This window comes from Leopardus geoffroyi, chromosome B1 (genome assembly GCF_018350155.1).
Source record: "Leopardus geoffroyi isolate Oge1 chromosome B1, O.geoffroyi_Oge1_pat1.0, whole genome shotgun sequence".
Lineage (NCBI taxonomy): Eukaryota > Metazoa > Chordata > Mammalia > Carnivora > Felidae > Leopardus > Leopardus geoffroyi.
The window spans coordinates 142,973,777-142,995,761 of record NC_059327.1 but is presented as its reverse complement, the minus strand read 5'-3'; the positions used below and the strand labels follow the sequence as shown (position 1 = coordinate 142,995,761).

Sequence of the window (21,985 nt, the reverse complement as noted above, 5' to 3'; positions counted from 1 at the left end):
AAAGCAAGAGAGAATTTGAGAATTACTGGTAAATTTACAATGTTTAGAGTGAATTTTTTTAAAAAGTAATCTCTACACCCAATGTGGGGCTTAAATGTACAGACCCTGAGATTAAGAGTCAGAGGCTCTACTCACTGAGTCAGCCAGGTGCCCCCAGAATGAATTTTTTAACAAATGTTTTCACAATTAGGAAAAGAGATTGAGCTCATGAATGACAATTTCAAGTTTTTGTGTGTTTCCATCTATATCTACCAGGTTCTTAGTGGAAAAAAGAATTTAATGCAGATTTTTCAAACAAAGAAACTTAAATAAAGGAACTGCTTATCAACTGTAAACCCTTGCTAGTCTAGTATGATTGATTACCAGACCAGCAGTATCAGCATCACCTGGGAGCCAGAGGGAACTGGAGACTCTTAGGCCCCACGTAGACCTAGTGAATTAGAATCTGCATTTAAACAGATCCCTAAGAGGCACCTGGGTGGTGGGGTCAGTTAAGCCTCCCGATCTCAGCTCAGGTCATGATCTCACAGCTGGTGAGTTCAAGCCCCGCATTGGGCTCTGCACTGATGGTGGAAAGCCTGCTTGGGATTCTGCCCCTCTCCCACGTGTGCTTGTTCTCTCTCTCTCCCTCAAAATAAATAAACTTAAAAAAATAAAAAAATAAACAGGATCCCTAGGTGACTCATAGGTACTAATATTTGAGAAGCGCTGAAGTAGGCAAAGTTAGAAGGACAAATAAGAGATGACAAGGCATCCCAAAATTAGTAACACTAAGAAGCCGTTACTACTCCTAGGGCTAAAGGAACAAAGTAGAATGTCTTTCTTGCTCTCTCTCTTGCTCCACTTCCTTGGTGAACCCTTTCCTGTTCTGACAGAGTGAATAGTTCCTTTTACCATACTTTAAAATCCCATAATTCATATCTTTTCTTTTTTTAAACAAATTTTTAATGTTTACTCATTTTTGAGAGATAGCACGAGCAGGGGAGGGGCAGCGAGAGAGCGAGAGCGAGATTCCAAAGCAGGCTCCAGGCTCTGAGCTGTCAGCACAGAGCCTGACACGGGGCTCAAACCCACAAACTGTGAGATCATGACCTGAGCTGAAGTCAGACACTCAACCGACTGAGCCACCCAGGTGCCCCCATAATTCATATCTTTTCTAGGATTTGTCTTATCTAGCAGAATTGTTTAAACATCTGTCTCTCAGCAGACTGCACACTGGTTAAGAGTCAGAGAGGCATCTGCATTTAAAAATTTTTAGTTCTTACCACAGTATAATCTAAAAAGGTAATCTAATCCCTTTGTAACTCTATTACGGAAGAGCTATTATTAAACAGATTTTAAGATGAGAAAATTGAAGTGCTGAAAGGTTAAGTAACTCGCCCAAGGTCACACAGTTATGAAGTGGTAAAGCCAGGATTTTTGAACCTAGGTAGGTCTGGTTGTAGAATGATTATTTAAATAGCTTCATAATGAGAAATGACATTCTGAAATAGGCTTCTTGGCCAAAAGTAATAAAACTGTATTTTTATTAAATATATATGCCTACCTGCCAAAACAAACAAAAAGCAGAGGGGGGGAACTTAAGCCAATGTTCCTTGTCAGTGAAAAAATTCAGGCAGAAGTGGGGTAAACTGGGATCATTTTGTCCTAAAAGGCTTTCTTCCAACAGTTGAGCTGTTGGAATAAGTGACTTTAAGCTTTTTGTGATGAGAATAAACTAACCCACCCACCAAGTAGCGAGTTCATAGTCTTACAGTCTAATCTGAGGTTTTCAACATAAACACGAACCGAAGAAGTAAATAAAAATAAAAACAATTAATTAGATCCTGCTATCTGGCCTGGTCAACAGAACACAAAATGGAGAGCTGGTTTCCAATTGCCCTTACATCTGATTGGCAAGGTGAAGAGCGATGTTTTTTTACAGGGTTTACGTGAGACCTTTGGTCCGTGGGCAGTGCCACTGTCTAATCCTCCCTAAGGGAGAAGGAAAAAATGGCTATATACAGAGAGCAGATCAAAATATTTCCCTTTTCCCCCTCCCTTTGCACATCACCCATCCACACGGTCATCTGAATTCAACACGTAGTGCCCACTGTATGCCTGGCATAAATGTTGGTCCATTTCTTCAAAAGATTTGAAGTCAAGGGGCAGATACTGGTCAAAACTGACTAGGTTCGTTCCCTGCTAGTCTGGGCCCGCCCCCACGCACAACAGGTCTCCATTCAGATATCCTCATCTTTCTTTCATCGGTACTCTCAGCCCTGCGGGTGGAATTCCGCACCGAGCCCCTCAACCCTTCCCGGGGCAACCCAGCGTCTGCTTCACAGCGGCTGGATCCACGCCCGGAGCCCACTCATCCTTAGCCAAAGACGGCGCGTTCTAATCCTGCGGCCCACGGTGGGTGGGTGGGTGGACAGAGGCAGACGCAAAGCCGCGACAAACCTGGGCGCTTAGGTCAGACTCTGAGGCGCCTCAGTCTAAACAGGCGGTTTGTCTTTCACCTAATTCAATAGGCCCAGGCTTTCCCTGAGGGCGCGATCGCGTGGGCTGATCACCACCCTTCACCTCCGCACCACACTTTCCCCGCTCTCCAATCCAGCCGCGGACAGGTTGCTATGCCCAATCACCTCGTGCTCGAGGTCCGCCCCTCCCGCTCCACGAGGGGCCGCGGTCACCTACAGCAGCTCTAGCACACCTCGCCACCCAGCACGCGCCAGAACCCTGCCATTCCGTCCGCCACACAGACACGCAGTAACGCCCCAACATCTGCTGCGCAAGTCCTTCCCCACAGCGGAGGAGTTCTCCAGCCCCACGCGGCCGGAGTCGCGCCGACTTCACGGTCACCCGCCCGGCGCTGTCGCCGCGCCCCTCCCCAGCCGCACTCCCGCCCGCGCGCCTCCGCGTCGTCGGGTCTGTCTCCAGCAATCAAATAAGGTCGGCTGAGCCCCCAAGGGTGACCAACGAGCTCTCGCTGCACCCGGGGAAGGCCTTGGCCCCACGCTCTAGGGCTGCCAACAGCTGAGTGAATTCTCCAGCGGGGGCGTCCTTTTCTTCCTCTCCAGCCGGCGGTGGTTGGGTCGTCCGCAGCCGCAACTACTATGGCCTCTTTCTCTCCATGTGATCCCCTACCCAGCCGCGCGCTTTAGGGACAGCTTCCAGCCTTTTAGTCTCTCCCTTATGAAAAGAATTGTGGAGGGGCAACGCTTCCTCGTGGGGGTCTGCCCAGCCCCACCTCGGTCGCCCACCGCTCTCTCTCCCCGGTTGGCCCGCAGCCCTTCCAAGCCGGTTCCTCCGGGTGGAGCGTGCTTGCCCTGGGCTAACTGGCCGCGAGATGCTGTCCCCGCAGACCCGTCTAGCCCCAGTGTCCCTTCACCTTCTCCGCAACCTCTCCTGCTTGGTGAAGCGCGTGGCGGAACCCGAGGCTAGGACCTCCGCGCCCAGGATTTTACTCGGACTCCAGCACGTGGTGGAGCGGGGGGGGGGTGGCGGCCAGAGTACAGGCTGCGGGAGTCTCGGCACTGGAAAGGGTCGTTTCGGGGCCCACGGCTACCTTCGCTGAGGGCGAGTCCTGCGGCCTGAGCCCGCTGACCCCGGCTGGAGGCCCGCACGCCATCCCCCCTCCCACCGCCTCAGCCCGGGCGCGCAGACTCACACCCCTTCCCGGGGAAGCAAATGGTCCCTTCCAGGCGGGTGGCCATGTTGCTCTAATAAAGCGGGAGGGGCGGCGGCGTGGGGGGAGCAGATGCCGCTGGCTTCGAGCGGGAGCCGGGTGCTGGCAGAGCGCAGCCGCGAGGGAGGCGCGGGGGAGGCGAGCCGGAGCCGGAGCCCGAGCCCGAGCCCGAGCGGGAGCAGCAGCCAGTGTTGGCGGAGAGCACCCGGGCGCAGCTGGAGTCGGAGCCGCAGCCGCGATGGCCGTGGCCGTGGGGAGACCGTCTGTGAGTGCTGGGGCCTCACCACCCTTGCCCGCGGCTCTCGCGGCACTGGGTGGTCCCCGCTTTCAGGCGGGTGCCGGGGGGGCGGAATACCGGGGCCCGGGCGGGGGCTCCGGATGGTGGCGGCTGTGGGTGTGTGCGTGAGATTGGGCGCGCGTCTGGAGCTGAGGGGAGGGCTAGGAGACTAGAGGCTGGGCTACTACGTGATGCAACAGTGTATCGCCTCATCGCGCCCGGGTTCCGGAGATGTGGGAGAGAAAGGACCCCTTCCCTCTTTTCCCTTTAAAGGGTTTCTTTCAGGCACGGTATTTCTCGGCTGCCTCCCTCTCGGCGTGCACACCTTTTCTCTCGTGACAGTCGAGAGAGGCACCGAGTGCGGGGGTTTCCTCCTGACTCCCCCTCGCCGAGGGGCGACCAGGGCATGGGAATTGTTCCCCGAAGCGCGCTGTCACACGGCCGTAGAAGCGGATCAGAAATGAAAGGCTGGGATTTCCGTGGTGGCTTCCCCATCGTGAGAGCCGGGACACCCCCAGGCACCCACCCGGCTGACCTGGCCCTGCCCAGGATGTGGACAAAAGCCCTAGCCACACACACAAAGTTTTCAGAAGGCCCCCTTGTCGTGGTGGGTGGAAGTATTAAATGCTCCGAGGTTAGAAGACCGGGGGCGGCTAACCGAGGAGGCGCGGACGCGAGGAAGAGGAAGGTTAGGGCGGGCGAGTGGAGAACCCGGTGCCCCGCGGCTCGGGGCGAGCGAAGGACCGAGGGTGCGCTCCCGCCCCAAATTCAGAGCCGGGCAGGGGCAGCGCCTGGTGGGGTGCAAGACTCAGCTCGCGATTCAGAGCCGGACTTTGAGGGTGCGGTCTCAGTCGGTGCTCCGCATCCTAGGGTGAAAGGCGGAGGGGGGGGGGGGTGGGGGGAGGGACGGCGGCGGCCCTTCCTTTTTTATTGAAAGGAGCAGAGCCGGGTGGGAAAGGCGGAGTCCTCCTTCCTTCTCTTTCCCCATTTCTTTGTCGATGTTCGAAGTCCACTTTCGCACCACCGGTTTTGGGGCGCGCCTCGAGCGAGGTTTTTCCCGCTCTGCCTCCTTCCTTTTCTCCTCTCCCTCCCACAACTGTGTGGCCGCAGGTGGTGGCTTGAGAGGTCTTGTGGTTCCACACGAGAGACTTACAGACGTACTGGAAGCTCCGAAGCCCCAGGAATGCAAGGCTGTGCTCGGACTCCAAGCTCTTCCTCGAACTCCTCTCCAGATACACGCGCCTTTTGCTGCCCCTGCCCCCACCCCGCCCCGGGAACTTCGCGGGGTCCTTCTGCGTGCTTTAACTCGGTTTGGTGGTTTGGCTGCAGGCGTGTTTTCAAAGACGTTCTCCACTGTCACAATGTGCTGTGGTCCTATTGAAGTGTAACTGGGTTTTTTGGGCATTTTATACTCTAATATTTAATGACCTGACGCTTAAGAATCAGGTTTTCTCTTGCACACAAATTGTGCCCTTGATAATTAGTGGTCCTGGATTATTGTTACTGAGGGAATTTGCATAGTCTCTGTGCTAATCCCTTTATTTTTCTGGTGGGGGAAATTGAGGTACAGAGAGGTCAAGTTTATCTGGTTAAATTACCCCCTTCTCTCTCACCGTCCCCACACTGTACTTATTTCCAGGGCACATATTTCCATAACTAAAATAACTGATAACTGCTTGAGATAATTGGAGAGTGTCTAGGAATGCAAATTTGGGGGGGGGGGTGCTGTTCAGTAACACCTATTGCTGGTGCATTCTTGAGGCTTGGGGGAGGTGGAAGAAATAATTTGCTGCACATTTTCTATAAATTAGTTAGTTCATATATGTCAGTTAAATAGCAACAGTATGTGGATTTGAGATTTAGTTGTGTGGCCATAACCATATCCAACACCAGGTCTGCCAACCAGATGTGAGCTTAATCCCACAGAATTCTTCTCTAAGACCTCTTATTCAAATAATAGAGGAGATTCCAAAAAGAGTATGTGTACAGAGGAGGTAACTGCTTTCTCTGCACATTCCCCGTTGTCACTGGAATTAAGATTAAATTGCAGTTTAAAAACAAGATTTTTTTTTTTTTTTTGGACTGAGCTGTGGTCTGGGTGATGAAAAGTTGACTACAAAGTTGAAAAGTCTTTTCATACATTTCCAACGAATTGTTGAATTGTTTTACTTTGTTCATTCAGTTCTTGCCTTAAGTGTGGTGCCTGTAGTCGTACCTTCAAAACAACCCTCGTGAATACAGATTTATCCAAACCCAGCTCCAAGGGATCAACACTACATCCTTCATCTTAGAATTCTCTGCCCCTCCTGTTCCTTTATCTATTCTCTGATTTGAACAAATGAAAGGAAGGGTGTGTTGAGAGAAAAGAACCACTCCAAAGCTGATCTATGTATGAATGGAGTTTCCCTAGTTACTCCTTTAGAATTCAGACTTTTTAAAAAAGTTGTTTAGGGAAACATGAATAGATCTCCTTTCCCTACAAACTGCCTCTCCCATCCAGATTGAAGGAAAGTTCAGTTAGAATAATTTGCTCTCAATGTTAGGCATTCTTGAACTTGAATGTCTTTGTGTGATATCCTAGGTAAATATGAGATTTTACTGGGGAAAAACCTTGTATGTCAGATGCAGTATTTTCTGTCTTATGAATTGGTTATATTCAGTTATAACCATTTAAACCTTAAGGCTGAATTAAGATGTTTCTTAAGTTGATTTGTTGGCTGGAAAACAAAAGTTTGAGTTTAGTGTGATACTGTTTATTTTTGTTCTAATCTAGACCCCTAGTGTCTCCATTTTCTCTTGGATGGTGTTGGTGCTTGGCTCTGAGAAGACCGTAAAGCACATCTGTTTCAGAATATAACTAATGATTAATGAGAGCATTTCTCCCTTAAGGATGTGTCCACATTTTGGGTGAGTTAGTATTTTTGCATCCAAGTCCCAGGACAGCTATTATCTTTCTTTTAAACAGAACATGGTAATTTACTCTACCTGGGAATCAGGCTTTATGTAGCTGATCCACTCTCTCTTAAGGTGTGGTGTTCAAGTTATATAGCCTAGGAGTTGAAAGGAACTTTAAGAGATTATTCAGTTCAGCCTTCTTCCCAATGCAAAAATATTTCTTACTTTATCCCTAACAGATGGTATGTATTTAAACTTTTGCAGCGATGGAGATTTCGCATGATATCCTTCAAGAAACCTATTTAATTATTCTTTTATCTGTGGAGCCAAAAGAAATGGAAAAACCAAGTTCATTCACTCATTTAAAAGTATTTACCGAGTACCTCCTATGTGCCAGGTACTGTTCTGGGAGCCAGGGTTACATCAGTGGACAAGAGAGACCTTCTCTTTTTACCTGGAGCTTTTATTTTCTGAGAGATTTAGTGTCTATGTGTAGTGAAGTGATGAACTTCAGTGAGTATGGAGTATGTAAGCCATTTAGGGAGAAAGGAAATTATGTGCCTGTTGCTGAGTCAACACTTATGATGCAGGTAAAGATCTTGTCTGGGAATCATTAGAGACGGTTCCTGAAGATATGGTCTGTTTTCAGCAGGAGGAGGGTGAGGACTGACAGTGAAACGTTATTTTCCCGTGTTACAAAATTGCCATTTCTAAGACTTGATGCTGTGGTCCTTGCATGAAGGATTCTGGCTCTTTTGTACCTGGCAAAAGCTTAATGGAGCTGAAAAAGGTCTGCGGGATGGCTATCTAAATGATAAAGGGACTGTCATCTAGGGGGAGGTCTTTAAAAATTAAAATTCTGTCAGTGGTATAAATTATACACACTGAGACTCTATAAGCAATTATTAAGGAATGCTGGAAGTGTTTGAGGTATACTAATCTGTCCTTTTCAAATCTTTGAAAGCTATAGTTTTTTTTTTTTATGCTTTAAAATATCTTCCTTAAAAATGAAGTGTTTACATTGCAATGAAAAACAGACCTGTGGAAATTGATTAAAAGAACAAAACTACCCATACCCCACCATCCTGATGTAAGAGTTATTAGATTGTTAGCACCTTTTCATCAACTTTGTGAGATTTACACAAGTAAGCTTAACCCATCTCCTAAAAACTGTGACTTAGAAACCAAACTGTGTGTCTGCTAGAACCTGTCTTTTTGGACACCCATATAATTGACACCGATGCTTAGTGCTTTCAAAGGGGCCACCCTCTGTCTGTGTCCAGACAAAGGACCGAATGATTTGGATGTCCTACTTTGATTGATTGCCAGAAGGCCTAGTATTTATATCCACTGATGATGCCACAGCTGATAATGATCTTTGGGTTTAGACTTCCTGTGGGGCAGGGTATAGAGTTTTCTAAGCCAGTGTTTCTCTTTATAGGACCTTAAACTTGACTGGGGGTGGGGTGGGTATGGGCTGCTCTTGGATTTTATAATTTATTGAAAACTCTTTCATAGTGCTAGCTAGACCTGTTTCAACTGGGGTCAGTGAAGTGAACCATTATTTAAACAAAGACCCAGCAGATCCAAAGCTTCTATCCTGTTCCCTAAGGAGATCTACTTTACAATATAATTGATACCTGCTTTGTGGTTGTTGTTTTTTAAATCCAGATTGACAGAAAACTCCCTCCCAACTAAGCAGTACTGCCTCTGACCCACTCAGGCCTGCTGGCAACCTATCAATGAACCACTGTGGAACATGAAAACCAGTATTTGGGCTGAGGTGATAGAGACAGGCTTCTAAAAATAATTTGCTGGGTGATATGAAATCAAATTTGTGTCCTCTCAGGCCTGGTCTCAGGTAGAAATCAGGAGTCTTTACCCTCATATGCCAGAACCAAGGCATTAGAGACACCTTTTTAAGGATCCATGCCACTGAGTGTGAGTGTCTTGCTCAAGTCAAAGGATGCAGGAACTTGACCTATGTGGTTGCATTCTGTCCACCTGCTGAACTGTGACCGTGTGGGATTGAGTGTGATATGTTGTGGGAGGGGCAGGCTGAGATGAAGAGGTTGATCAGGCTTCATGTTCCAAAAAGAATGTCTTTGGTATCCAACAAGCAGAAGCTTTGTTCATGCCCCCCTCCTTTTTTTTGCATTTTAAAAATTGTCGTGAAAAAATACATAGCATAAAGCATAAGCCTCTGAAAAGAATAGAGTATGGCAGCTGAAAGCTGGGGAAGCAAAGCCGAGATGTTCCTGATTGAGGGGCTTGTGCCAAAGCTGGACTCTGAGGAGGTGAAAGGGAAGATGCTTGAGGATGTGATCTCCTCCATATGGAACTTCCTCAGCTATGTGGCCCTGCTGCAAGTCACATCTTTTAGCCTAAAGAAATTGGAAAGCATGTGAAGATGGGCATCACATGTGAATGCATGATATGAGGAGCCCAGTTACAATTTCTACTCCTATCTGCAAATGAATAGGCCCAGAAAGATGTGAGGGACTCTTTGATTGAATGGATATAAAAATTCTACTTGTTAAGAACAAGTTTGGCTCTGGTAACTGACCTTCATAGCTATAATTTAAAACTACTTGGGAAGTAAAGACATTTTGTAGTGATAGTACACCCATATACCTGTGACATTCAGCCTGTGTGAATGTTGAAATAATAGTAATGTCAAACTCCATTTTCTAGCAAGTATTAATTATAAGGGAATTATGTCTCCAAAAAAAATGTGTGTGTGTGTGTGTGTGTGTGTGTGTGTGTGTGTATACACATACCTGTTTTGATAATTAAGTAACATTACTTTGGGATGAATTTATGATTTTCTTCATAAGTTTTTTCTTATAGAAGAAGTAATACAGATAGCTTAGAAATTGAAAAACAAAACAACCCACAACAACCTAAACACATCAATAGCCATTCTTAGTTTCCTAATCCATCTACTTCATCAGATATTTCTTTCATACTTTCTCTGAGCAGATGCTGAAGTTACGATGTTGAGTATTTGAGATGCCATCCCTGCTGCTCTCTAAAAATTTCTCTGAAGGATGGGTAAGGAAGCAAAAGGATGAGTAAGGAAAATGAGGTGGAAAAGTGTACTAAGCCAAGGGAATAGCTCCTGCAAAGCTCTGGGTGTGAGACAGCCTTTTGAGGAAATCCACCTATGACATCACTGTTCAGGGTGGGGTAGAGAAAATAGATGTGGGTCTAGGCAGGTGGGAGGAGACCAGATAATGCAGTGTATTCTTTAAGATACGTGCATATTTTCTACACAGTTTTAAAGATATTTTATATCCTACCCACCCTGTGCCCCAACTTAAGATATCTCAGATTCTTGGAATTGGTTGATAGAAGATCTTGAAAGTCTGCAGAGTATTGAATTCTTCAGGATTCAGTAGAATAGAGGGGAGATGAGAAAGGATAGAGGAGTTGATTCCTTTCATGACCAGATCGCATCCTTAAGAATAGAGGAAGTGAAGACAGAGGAAACACATGAAGAGGAGGGATCCAGTGACAACATCCCCAGTATAGGTCTTCCTCTGTTTAGTCTTCTGTATTGAGGCCTTCCTCAAGATGTAGAACTACAAAGTCTTGCTTTCTTAAACATTGAAGCAAGTGAGTCCTAAAGGGTGGAAGAATGGTAGGACCCCTTCTATCTTGGACTACAAGTGTCCAACAGTGTTCTCCATAAAGAATATTAAAAAAAACCATAGGATTCTATGAAAGTAGGAGTAAAGTCTATTAAAAGCTATGGTTTTCTTTCTTTTTTTTTTTTTTTTCCAACGTTTATTTATTTTTGGGACAGAGAGAGACAGAGCATGAACGGGGGAGGGGCAGAGAGAGAGGGAGACACAGAATCGGAAACAGGCTCCAGGCTCTGAGCCATCAGCCCAGAGCCCGACGCGGGGCTCGAACTCACGGACCGCGAGATCGTGACCTGGCTGAAGTCGGACGCTTAACCGACTGCGCCACCCAGGCGCCCCAAAAGCTATGGTTTTCTTAAGACTTAACACCTTTTCATTCACTTCATCCTTTTGTGTATTGTTTTCATGTCAATATAAATTTTGTGAGTATCATTAAGGGTGCCCATTACATTTACTCAGACCTACTGTTGAAAGGAAAAGGCTTAACCAAAACCATCTGTGAACAGGAAGCTGTTCAGCATCTTGATTTTTAATTTTTTTTAAAGATGAAAGAAATTGATGACACAAATGGAAAGATATACCATGCTCATGGATTGGGAGAATTAATATTGTGAAAATGTCCATACTACCCAAAGCAATCTATAGATTCAATGCAATCCCTAGGAAAATGCCAATAGTATTTTTCATGGAACTAGAACAAATAATCCTAAAAGTTGTATGGAATCACAAAAGACTTCAAATAGGGCAATCTTGAGAAAGTACAAAGCTGTAGGTATCACAATCCCAGATTTCAAGATACACTTCAAACTTATGGTAATTAAAATAAAAGGTACTGACACAGAAATAGACACATAGATCAATGGAACAGGATAGAGAGCCCAGAAATAAACCCACAGTTATGTGGCCAAGTAATCTATTACAAAGGAGGCAAGAATATACAATAGGGTAATGAAAGTTTCCTCAATAAATGGTGCTGGGAAAACCAGACAGCTACATGCAAAAGGATGGAACTGGACCATTTTCTTACACTATACACAAAAATAAACTCAAAAGGGATTAAGGACATAAATGTGAGACTTCAAACCATAAAACTCTTTAAAGGAAGTAGTAATCTCTTGGACAGTGACCTTAGCAACATTTTTCTAAATATGTCTCTTGAGACAAAGGAAACAAAGCAAAAGTAAACTATTGGGGAAACAAAGCAAAAGTAAACTATTGGGACTATACCAAAAATAAAAAGCTTTTGCACAGCAAAGGAAACCATCAACCAAACTAAAAGGCAACCTACTGAATGGCACGAGATACTTGCAAATGAAATAGCTAATAAGGGGTTAATATCCAAAATATATAAAGAACTTTCACAACTCAACACCCTCCCAAAAAAATCAATTACAAAATGAGAAGAGGACCTGAATAGGCATTTTTCCAAGGAAGACATGCAGATGGCCAACAGACATATGAAAAGATGCTCAACATCATTAATCATAAGGAAATGCAAATCAAAACCACAATGAGATATCACCTTACACCTGTCAGTACCAAAACAATAAGAAATAACAAGTGTTAGCAAGGATATAGAGAAAAGGGAACCTTCATGCACTGTTGGTGGGAATGTAATTGGCGCTACCATTGTGGAAAACAGTATGGAGGTTCCTCAAAAAATTAAAAATAGAAATACTATATGATCCTGTAATTCCACTATTGGGTATTTACCTAAAGAAAATACAGACAGTACTTCAAAAAGATATATGCACCTTTATGTTATTGCAGTAGCCAAGATATGGAAACAACCTAAGTATCCATTGATAAATGGATAAAGAAATTGTGTGTGTGTGTGTGTGTGTGTGTATACACACACACACACAATGGAGTATTACTCAGCCATAAAAAAGATCTTGCTATTTGTGACAACACAGATGGACCTAGAGGGTATTATGCTAAGTGAAATAAGTCAGAGAAAGATAATACTATATGATTTCACTTAGGTGGAATCTTAAAAACAAGGTGAATGAACAAACAAGATGCCAAACATAATCATAAATACAGAGAACAAACTGATGGTTGCCAGAGGGGAAGGGGTTGGGGGATGGGCAAAATAGGTGAAGGAGATGAAGAGAATACAAACTTCCAGTTATAGAGTGAATGGGTCACAGGAATGAGACTTTCGGCATGGGGTATATAGCCAATAATATTGTAATGGTGTTGTGTGGTGACAGATGGTAATTGCACTTATGGTGAGCATAGCTTAATGTATGGAGTTGTTGAATCACTATGTTGTGCACCTGAAACTAATGTAGCATTGTATATTAACTATAATTAAGTTAAAAAAAACAAAAACCTCTGTGCACAGCAAGCCTTCTTGGCATCTTGATTTTTAAATTTTATTTGAATTGTCAAGATAATTATCTCACTTTATCCTTACAAAATTCCCAAGAAGTAACATAGACAAGGAAACTGAGGAACAAAGAAACTAACACCTAATGTGTACAGCCAGTTAATGGGAGCACTAGGCTTTAGAACAAAGGCTCTTAGACCAATATACATATAGACCTACAATTTGTGTTGGTCTGTTAGACTAACTTATGCTGAAGTAACGCATTTGTCCCAAATTTTGGTGGCTTACACAACAAAGGTTTATTTCTTAACCACAATCTTTGATTCATCCTCCAAGATCTCCATGCTGTTCTGACCCCAGGATCCAGGACCTCTATCTGGATCTTGCCAGTCTGGTGGCAGAGGAAAAAGATATACTGACCCCTGAACAGGCTCTTACCATGGGTCACTTCTACATGAATTTCATTGGCTAAAGTAAATTTTCACTCCTAAATTCAGCAAGATGGCGATGGATAATCCTTCTGCAAAGAGTGGCTCTGCCAGTCAATTGACCAAGACTTGAGGGCCCTGGAATGAGGATTTAATTCCCCATCCTGGGCTGGGGTGGGGGTGGTTATTTTGAATAGTAACAGTTCACCATACTGTCCTAGTCAGGGAATCTACAATGGAGCCAAGGGTCCTAGTCAGGGAATCTGCCACGGAGCCAAGGGTCCTCATTATTTTTGAAAAGTCTTTCCCAGTCTGTAATGATTTTTCCCACTCTCTCTGTCCTGTTCTGATTCTAGTTGGACGTGGTAGAATGCTGAGGAATAGTGTGTGTGTGTGTGTGTGTGTGTGTGTGTGTGTGTGTATGTGTGTATGTGTGTTAAGCAGCCAGAATGAATTGAAGGCAGAGGATGTGATTATTCCTATTGTTCACTCACCGTGAGTTTGCAGTAGCATCCTAACTAAGTAAAGGATGGGTGGTGACCTTCTGAAAGACCTTCTGTGCTGTTCTCTGGTGGCCCCAACTCTGGGACTGTACTCTCTGGGAAATGGTTTTGAGGCCATTAGGACTTCCAGCTGCTTGACAGAATTATTTCCCTTGGGATGCTTCCAAATCTGTCCTTTCCCAGCCCATCTGTTCCTAAATGCAGATGCATCAGATGGCACCCTTCTCTTTCTTGCTTTGTTTTCTCTCACTGAGAGGCAGTAGTACTATATCACATTTGGATTATGAACATAGGCTCTACAGTCAGACTGCTTGGGTTCTAGGGTATCGGCTCTGCCATTTAACCATCTCTGTGGTGTTAGGCAAGTTACTTACCTTGTGTACATCTCATGCGTCAGCTATAAAATAATAATGGTACCTTCCTCAAAGATTTGTAGGATTAAATAAGTTAAGACATACAAAGTGCTTTCAGTGATGTGTGAAACATTCATCCTCAATAAAAGGGAAATAAATATGGAACTAATAATGACTTTATACCAAAGACTGGGCTCCAGCCAGAACTGCCAACCCACCGCACCCCACCCCACCCCAGCAGGAAGTAAGCATTTGCCCCTTCTCTCACACACCTAAAATGCAGTCTTCCCTTTTTCTAATCAGAGCACACCTCTGAGGCATAGATCCAATGTACTGTCTCCTCGAAGCCTTGACTCGCCATCCAAGTTTGGTAATTTTTCTGTCTCTGAATTCCTGCAGCAGTGATTGCCTGCAACGCTCGTGTGTCACCTTTATAGTGTTCTGGAATCTCCACCCCAACCCTCACCACTCCTTTCTTCAAGACCCTATTTAAAATAAATTGGAATGGGGCACCTGGGTGGCTCAGTTGGTTGGGCATCTGACTTCAGCTCAGGTCATGATCTCGTGGTTTGTGGGTTGAGGCCCTGTGTCCAGCTCTAGGCTGATAGCTCAGAGCCTGGAGCCTGTTTTGGATTCTGTGTCTCCCTCTCTTTCTGCTTCTCGCCTGGTTGTGTTCTCTTTCTCTCAAAAATAAATATACATACATACATACATACGTAAACAGGAATGATCAAATAGAGTTGTGAATGTTTTTAAAAAAAATCTCTCAGGGGTGCCTGGGTGGCTCAGTCAGTGGAGCACCTGACTTTAGCTCATGTCATGACCTCCCGGTTGGTGGGTTAGAGCCCAATGTGGGGGCTCTGTGCTGTCAGCTCAGAGCCTGGAGCCATGATTCAGATTCTGTGTCTCCCTCTCCTTTTGCTCCTCCCCCACTCACTCTCTGTCTCTGTCTCTGAAAAATAAACATTAAAACATTAAAAAAAAAAAAAATAAATCTCTCATTACCACAAACATATGTTCTGCTAGCCTTGACCACATTCATGTATTCTTAGCCTTACTTCCAGATTTGCAGGGAGAGACTGTGTTGTGCACCCCCCCCCCCACCTTCCCCCCTGGTTAATAAACATGTGACTGAATGAACAAAATTGATCCTTTGGATAAGACTTGTGCCAGCCTGCTTCCTCTCAGTCCACCTTTATGTAATTCATGCTGTTGCTGTGTGCGTTTCAGGCAGGTGTAGACCTCATATCTATAGCTTTCTCCCCCAGGCTTCTCTGCTGTAGCCGCCTGGGCTCTGCTTCACTATTTTGACCTATGTACACATCTGGCTGTCCAAGGGCGTTTCCATCCCATGGGCCAAGACTTGCCTGATGGGGGATGGAATCTGGTGGACGAATACTTCTCTCTTTTGTCGCTAACTTTGGACAATTCTGAGGCACAATATATATGGCTCCTCAGAGGGTCCCACATGGGCCCTAGCCTTAGCCCACAGTGTGATTAGCTCCATATACATATGTTTAGGATGACTGTGCCTCCTTCCCTGTTTCATACTTCTCGGTCCCCACTCCTGTTCCTTTGGATCATTTCCCCAAAGAGCTTTATGCGTGCGAGCCCTAGTTTCAGGCCTTTGCATTTTGATGAAAACACCTTGTTTCCTGGTTTGGGACTCTTGTACCTTATGCAAATGAGGGAGTGTGAATGTTACTTGGTAACATACCAAATTCCTCTAGAATTAAAAAGGATACGCTGAGAACAAACTGATATTTCTTTAATCAGGGTTTTACTATTTATTGGAGGGAAGACTTCAAACTATTAAGAGCTATGCTCAGAAAAGAAGAAAACTGGATGCATCATCTGATCTTTTCTATAATTTTCTTTTCTACTTCATTGGAGAGGAACCCACAGTCTCTCAGGATGGAAGTACTTGTCTCTGAATGTATAGTGCTTACTTTGTTCTGTGATTTCTTTAATGTACCCATTTCAAGTCAGTTACATACTTTATAATCTAGAAACTAGATACAGAGCGTATGGGGGAAAACGTTTTTGATACATGAACTGTGAACTTGGGCCAAAGCTTAAAACTGTTTTTGAAAAAGAAATTTTGTGGCCTATACTGCATAGATTGGAAGAATGAGGCAAAAATTTTTGAGGCAACTTCTTGTGAGCTAATGTTCAGCAATTTTATGGGCCCAGATTAACTTAAGTATCTGCCTGAAAGTTCTTCAACTCATCAGAGTTATTCACATCATCTCTTCACTTTGAGCCTATCCCATAGGCAGTTTCTGATAATGTAGGGGACATCCTTGGAAATACCCCAAGCCAAACAGATTCATTTTCCAGTTTTCCCCAAATTTCTTACCTTTGCTTTCACTCTGAGGTTGGTTTTGACTTTTTTGGGGGTGGGCGATATAGGTCTGTACCTCTGCCTTTTGGAATGACTTGATTGTTTATTATATACGTCTTTGTTTTCAAAGCCTTTTCCAATCCTTTGCTTTTTTTTCCAAAATAAAGGGAGTGGGAGGAGAAAAATTGGATACCGAAATGTGTTATTTCTCAAACTAAAACGAATTATTTTTCAGATTTTTTTTTTTTTGTCTTTAAACATACATTTGGAATGTTGCTAATTTGCACATTGCCTTTGCCATTGAACTCCTTGCACCCACTACAGTGGTGTCCTAATTGAAATTGTACAATTCCACACATTTTTCTTGTTGATTAGCTTTCATTGGGTAAACATTGATCTTTACAGTTTTCTTATGAGATAGTCTGAGTAGACACTGTTCTTGAACCCAAGCTCTTCAGCTCCTATTTGATGGATCAGGACTCAGACTTGCCATGGTAAATAAGTTAAAGTCTTCTAACTACTGGTTATACCTTCTTTCCAAATGGAGGTACAACCCTAGTCTGCAGAATAATGCTGTCAGAACTTTTTGCAATGATGGAAATGTTCTATTACTGCATTCTCCAGTATGTATTCACTATCCATACGTAGCTATCGAACACTTGAAATGGGGCTGGTGCAACCATAGAATTAGATTTTTTTTATCTTGTTTAATTATAATTAATTTGCATTTAAATTTAAATAGCCACATGTGGCTAGTGGCTACCATGTTGAACAGTGAACTTTACGAGTATTGTCTAGGGGTACCTGGGCGACTCAGTCTGTTAAGCGTTCAACTTTACTTCAGGTCATGATGTTGTGGTTCATGGGTTTGAGTCCCATGTTGGACTCTGTGCTGACAGCTCAGAGCATGGAGACTGCTTCGGATTCTTGTCTCCCTTTCTCTATGCCCCTCCCCTGCTTGTGGTCTCTCTCCCTCTCCAAAATAACTAAACATTTAAAAAAATAAAAAATTTAAAAATTTTAAAACAAGGGACGCCTGGGTGGCTCAGTAGTTTAAGCATCTGACTTTGGCTCAGGTCATGATCTCATGGTTCATGAGTTCGAGCCCCCTTATCAGGCTCTGTGCTGACAGCTCAGAGCCTGGAGCCTGCTTCAGATTCTGTCTCCCTCTCTCTCTCTGCCCCTCCCCCACTCATACTCTGTCTCTTTCTCTCTCAAAAATAAATAAAGATTAAAAAATTAAAAAAAAAATTTAAAACAAGAAGTATGGTCTAGAAGTATTTATAATCTGATATTTCTTTCTCATATTTTAGAAAACTTTATTAAGAAAAATTCCAAACATTACACAAGAGAGAAGGTATAATCAACCCTTCTATCCTATCACCTAGGCCATTCTTATGTCATCTCTTACCCCTTCTCTCTAACCTCCTCTCTCCTCATCCCGACCCCCCAAATTGTTTGTTTTTTCAAGTTTATTTATTTTGAGAGAGAGAGAGCAGGGGAAGGACAGAGAGAAAGGGAGACAGAGAATCCCAAGCAGGCTCCACGCTGTCAGCACGGAGCTCTATGTGGGGCTGGATCTTACAAACCATGAAATCATGACCGGAGCCCAAATCAAGTCTGATGCTTATCCGACTGAACCACCCAGGCGCCCTTGTTTGTTTTTCAAGGTTTTATTTTTTAAGTAATTTCTATACCCATCTTGGGGCTTCGACATACAAACCTGAGATCAAGAGTCACATGCTGTACCAACTGAGCCAGCCAGGCACCCCAAGTTTGTTTTTTAAAAACTATTATCATTATTATTATTATGATGATGTAATCTCCACATCCAACATGGAGCTCAAATTTGTAACCCTGAGATCAGGAGTCATATGCTCTTGCTCCAGCCAGTCAGCGCCCCCCGCCCCCCCCCCCCGCCACGCCCCTAGTTATTTTGGAGTAAATCCCAGGCTCAGTCTGATCTCATTTAGTTTTAAGAGCTATGCTGGTGACCTGGGGGTAGGAGGAACATGGCATCAGGAAGAGGTATTCAGGGATCTTCAAAGTGAATTTGTGATTTAAAACAAAAGGCAAAAAATGTCAAGTGTATGGATGGTAAAAGTTATAGTTTGTCAAAGATAGGTACTGAGTATATAGATGAGTGATATTCTCTGTGGTTGAGATATTTCATCATCACCATCATTGTAATGAATGGCCAGGCATGAGTGCATAGATGGAACAGTTACTGCCCCAAGCTTGATTACATGTGCTTTTCTTGAGCTTCTGGTTCATGGATAATTTCATCATTTAAACATTCATATGCAGTGTTTATCATTGAACCTTATTGAATGCCAACAGTGCAATAGAGTCATAGGATTTTTAAAGGTGGAAAGCAAGCTGAGGATCATTTGGCTTTAGCCCAGTCTCCTCAGAATGTTTATTTCCAGAGAGGAGTAGCTTGTTCTGAGCTCCTTTTGAGTGGCCCAGCACTTGGTCTGTCACCCTGGCCTGATCAGCTGACTGGCTGAGGTAAAACTGTAGCATTAAGTCACGCTTACCTACTTTTTAAAACGGCAGAATCTTAGGGCCTCTTTTAGAGCAGACATGTTTTTTCTAAGTCTATTTGAGGTATTATAGATACTCTTTTGGAGAGAAATGTTTGTGTAAATAACATAAAATTTTCTCTTATGGGTTGAGAATTTATGCCTGTTACTGGTGTATATTATTATAGGAAATGCCTGTTTATTTTCTGTATTTCTGTTTATAAAAGAAACTCTTGTAGCAAGCACGTTTTGATCATGTGGACACATTGAAGGAAATAATGCTTGCATCATTGATATTTAAAAGTGCTTTTCTGGGGCGCCTGGGTGGCGCAGTCGGTTAAGCGTCCGACTTCAGCCAGGTCACGATCTCGCCGTCCGTGAGTTCGAGCCCCGCGTCAGGCTCTGGGCTGATGGCTCAGAGCCTGGAGCCTGTTTCCGATTCTGTGTCTCCCTCTCTCTCTGCCCCTCCCCCGTTCATACTCTGTCTCTCTCTGTCTCAAAAATAAATAAATGTTGAAAAAAAAAAGTGCTTTTCTTCCTTCACAACGTAAAGCAAGAATTGTTACTGTGCTTTTGTAGTTGAATTTAGGAGCTAATAATGATTTTCTTCCTTATGATATTGTGCAGAATATGTATATTCTAAATTTGGAACTTAGGATTTAAGAGGAAGAATTTGTGATGGTAAAGGATCTTGTATCATCAGAAATGTGCCCAGGCCTTGGCTCAGCTGTTTTATTGATGGAAAAAGATGCTATGTTTCAGAATAAGAGCTATTAAAAATTTCAGCAACATTCCGAACAACTGCAAGCTTACTGTTGCAACAGGATGCCATTCCTTTTCCATAGTTAACTCTCCAGGAGTTGTTCCCCGAGCTTCTGTTAACCACATTTCCTGGGAGAGAGGGAAGAGCTATGTCTAATCTCAGCATCTACATTGCAGCATCGTCCAGTTTGCTTTTATTGCATGGTTCCTGGAGAAAGTGAATAGTTGGTTAATACCCTATGTGTTGATGTTACTGTGACTCAGGATTTATGCCATTTTTTTGCAAATACTCCAGTGAAATGGGCTTTCTTATCTCTACTTGACAAGAAATATTTGAATCCACATTAGGGCTAAGAACACGACTTAGGGAGATGTTTTGTCAAATCACACGCACTGTCCTTTTTCATGCAGGGTAAAAACAAGTAACTAGTAAGGCTTGTAAAATGACCATGACCTGATTGGGAAATACAGCAACTATTTTCAGCAAAGAGGGTGAAATATTAGTATGAGTAGCAGATTTTTCTTATTATATTAAGTTCACAGATTTAGAAAAAAACCGAAATTTAAACCCAGCAATAACGCATCTTGAAAAAGAAAATAAATTCATGTAATCTAGGTCTCAATTAATGCTTACACTTTATTACAGTTAGAAGAGTGCTGAACTTGATGTGGCCATCACATTAATAAAAAATAGAAGTTTGCCTTATGTATTCTCTTTAAAATAGTTAATGAATAGTGGTTTATCACAGCTTTGATAGGCCTCAGTTTGGTTCTGGATTGAATTATTTATGGCATGGTAAAATAGTAAGGGAGAGATATAAATAAACCATTTTTGACCAGCTTCATTATTTGGCTTATTGATGAGAGGGAAAAAAAGTACCAAAAAGGACAACTCTCAGATTCTTCAGTTAAATGTTGTAAATGGGCCAACGTGTGCCACCTCTTAGCTCTACCTGGCTAAATGAGGACCTCAGTGGTGCCATAGTTTTCAGGTTTTCAAGAGAACACGGACATTTAGAGTTTGAGGTGAAATTTCCCCATCTGAAAATGTTGGCAGTTAAGTCAAATATTTTTAAAATACTGTGTGGGCCACATAAACATGTTCGTGGGCTGAGACTGCCAGTCAGCAATCTGATTTCCATTGAAGATAATTCATTTATATTTTCTTGTATTTGAATAAAGAAGCCATTAACTTTTGGGGGGGGGTGTCTTTTTAAATGCTTTCAGATTTGAATAAGTAAAGCACTTTTTCTAGAAAAGGTGCTTGTTTTTAAAACAGAAGTGAAGCAATTACTTGAAGGCAGTAAGGAAAATGGTTTCCTTAACAGGGTATCTCCTAACAGGTTTGAGCTGTAGGAGATCAGATTGGGAGGAGCAGGACCTCGTACAGTGTGTCTAGGGCCCACAACGAGAGAGCAGGAGGGACTCTTGAGTGTTGGTGTCCAGTGCCAACGTCCCTCTGCAAAAACGTGTGCTATATATAGTGAACGGGGTTGGATTTTTTTTCTTTTTGGTTTAGGTCCAATGACGGTTAATGGCTGTTCCTTACAGGCTGTGAAATTATTTATGAGTTTGGCAGTAGGATGATGTGAAATGCAAGTGGAGATAGGTAAAATAGGGTCTGTTACCAAATCCCAATAAATTGTTAGCGCTGGAGCCAGGACAGACTTCAGAGGTCACCCAATCCAGGGCCTTCCTTTCAGATGAGGAAACTGAGGCCTGGGGAGTTGGGCTGAGGCTGAAAGTTCTCATTAACTCTTTCCTGTCCAGCAGGAACCCAACCCTTCCTTTCTTTTCCTCTCTTCTTCTTCCTGCCTATAGGAAAATGTGTCTTCCAGGATTTATTTGTGGCAATTAGACAGTCTTTCAGAAAAACAAAGAAGTCAGATGTTTAGTAAACAGAATAGGTAGAAAAGATCTTCCTAGGCAGTTGATTTAGTTTGTCCTTGTTAGAACTTTTTTTTTTTTTTTTTAACAGAGAAAGAGTGAGTGTGTGCCAATTGGGGTGGGGCAGAGAGAGGGAGAGAGAGAATCCCAAGCAGGCTGTACACTGACAGACACCAACAGGGGGCTTGATCTCTGGAACCGTGAGATCATGACCTGAGCCGAAATCAAGAGTCAGACACTTAACTGCCTGAGCCACCCAGGCGCCCCAAAACATTTATTGTTAAAATTTCTGGTGCTGTTCTTGTGCCAGTTTTCGTACGCTTCTTTCCAAAAGCCTACCTTTCCATACTATTTTTAGA

At 43.6% G+C, this 21,985-nt stretch overlaps 2 protein-coding genes across 6 annotated transcripts in view; both read left to right on the top strand.

Moving 5' to 3' along the window:
• Positions 1-1,496: 1,496 nt before the first annotated feature.
• Positions 1,497-21,985, top strand: part of SEPTIN11 (septin 11) — a 91,684-nt gene continuing 71,195 nt past the window's right edge. For all 5 annotated transcript variants that reach the window (XM_045473665.1, XM_045473664.1, XM_045473662.1 and 2 more), the window contains exon 1: positions 1,497-3,935. In XM_045473665.1, coding sequence (XP_045329621.1) covers positions 3,909-3,935 — 27 coding nt within the window. In that variant the 5' untranslated portion in view covers positions 1,497-3,908. The remainder of the gene's footprint in view (positions 3,936-21,985) is intronic.
• LOC123595816 (mitochondrial import receptor subunit TOM5 homolog) lies at positions 8,950-9,352 on the top strand. The gene has a single exon (XM_045473669.1). It carries the CDS (start codon positions 9,062-9,064, stop codon positions 9,248-9,250), a length of 189 nt encoding a protein of 62 aa, XP_045329625.1. The 5' UTR covers positions 8,950-9,061; the 3' UTR covers positions 9,251-9,352.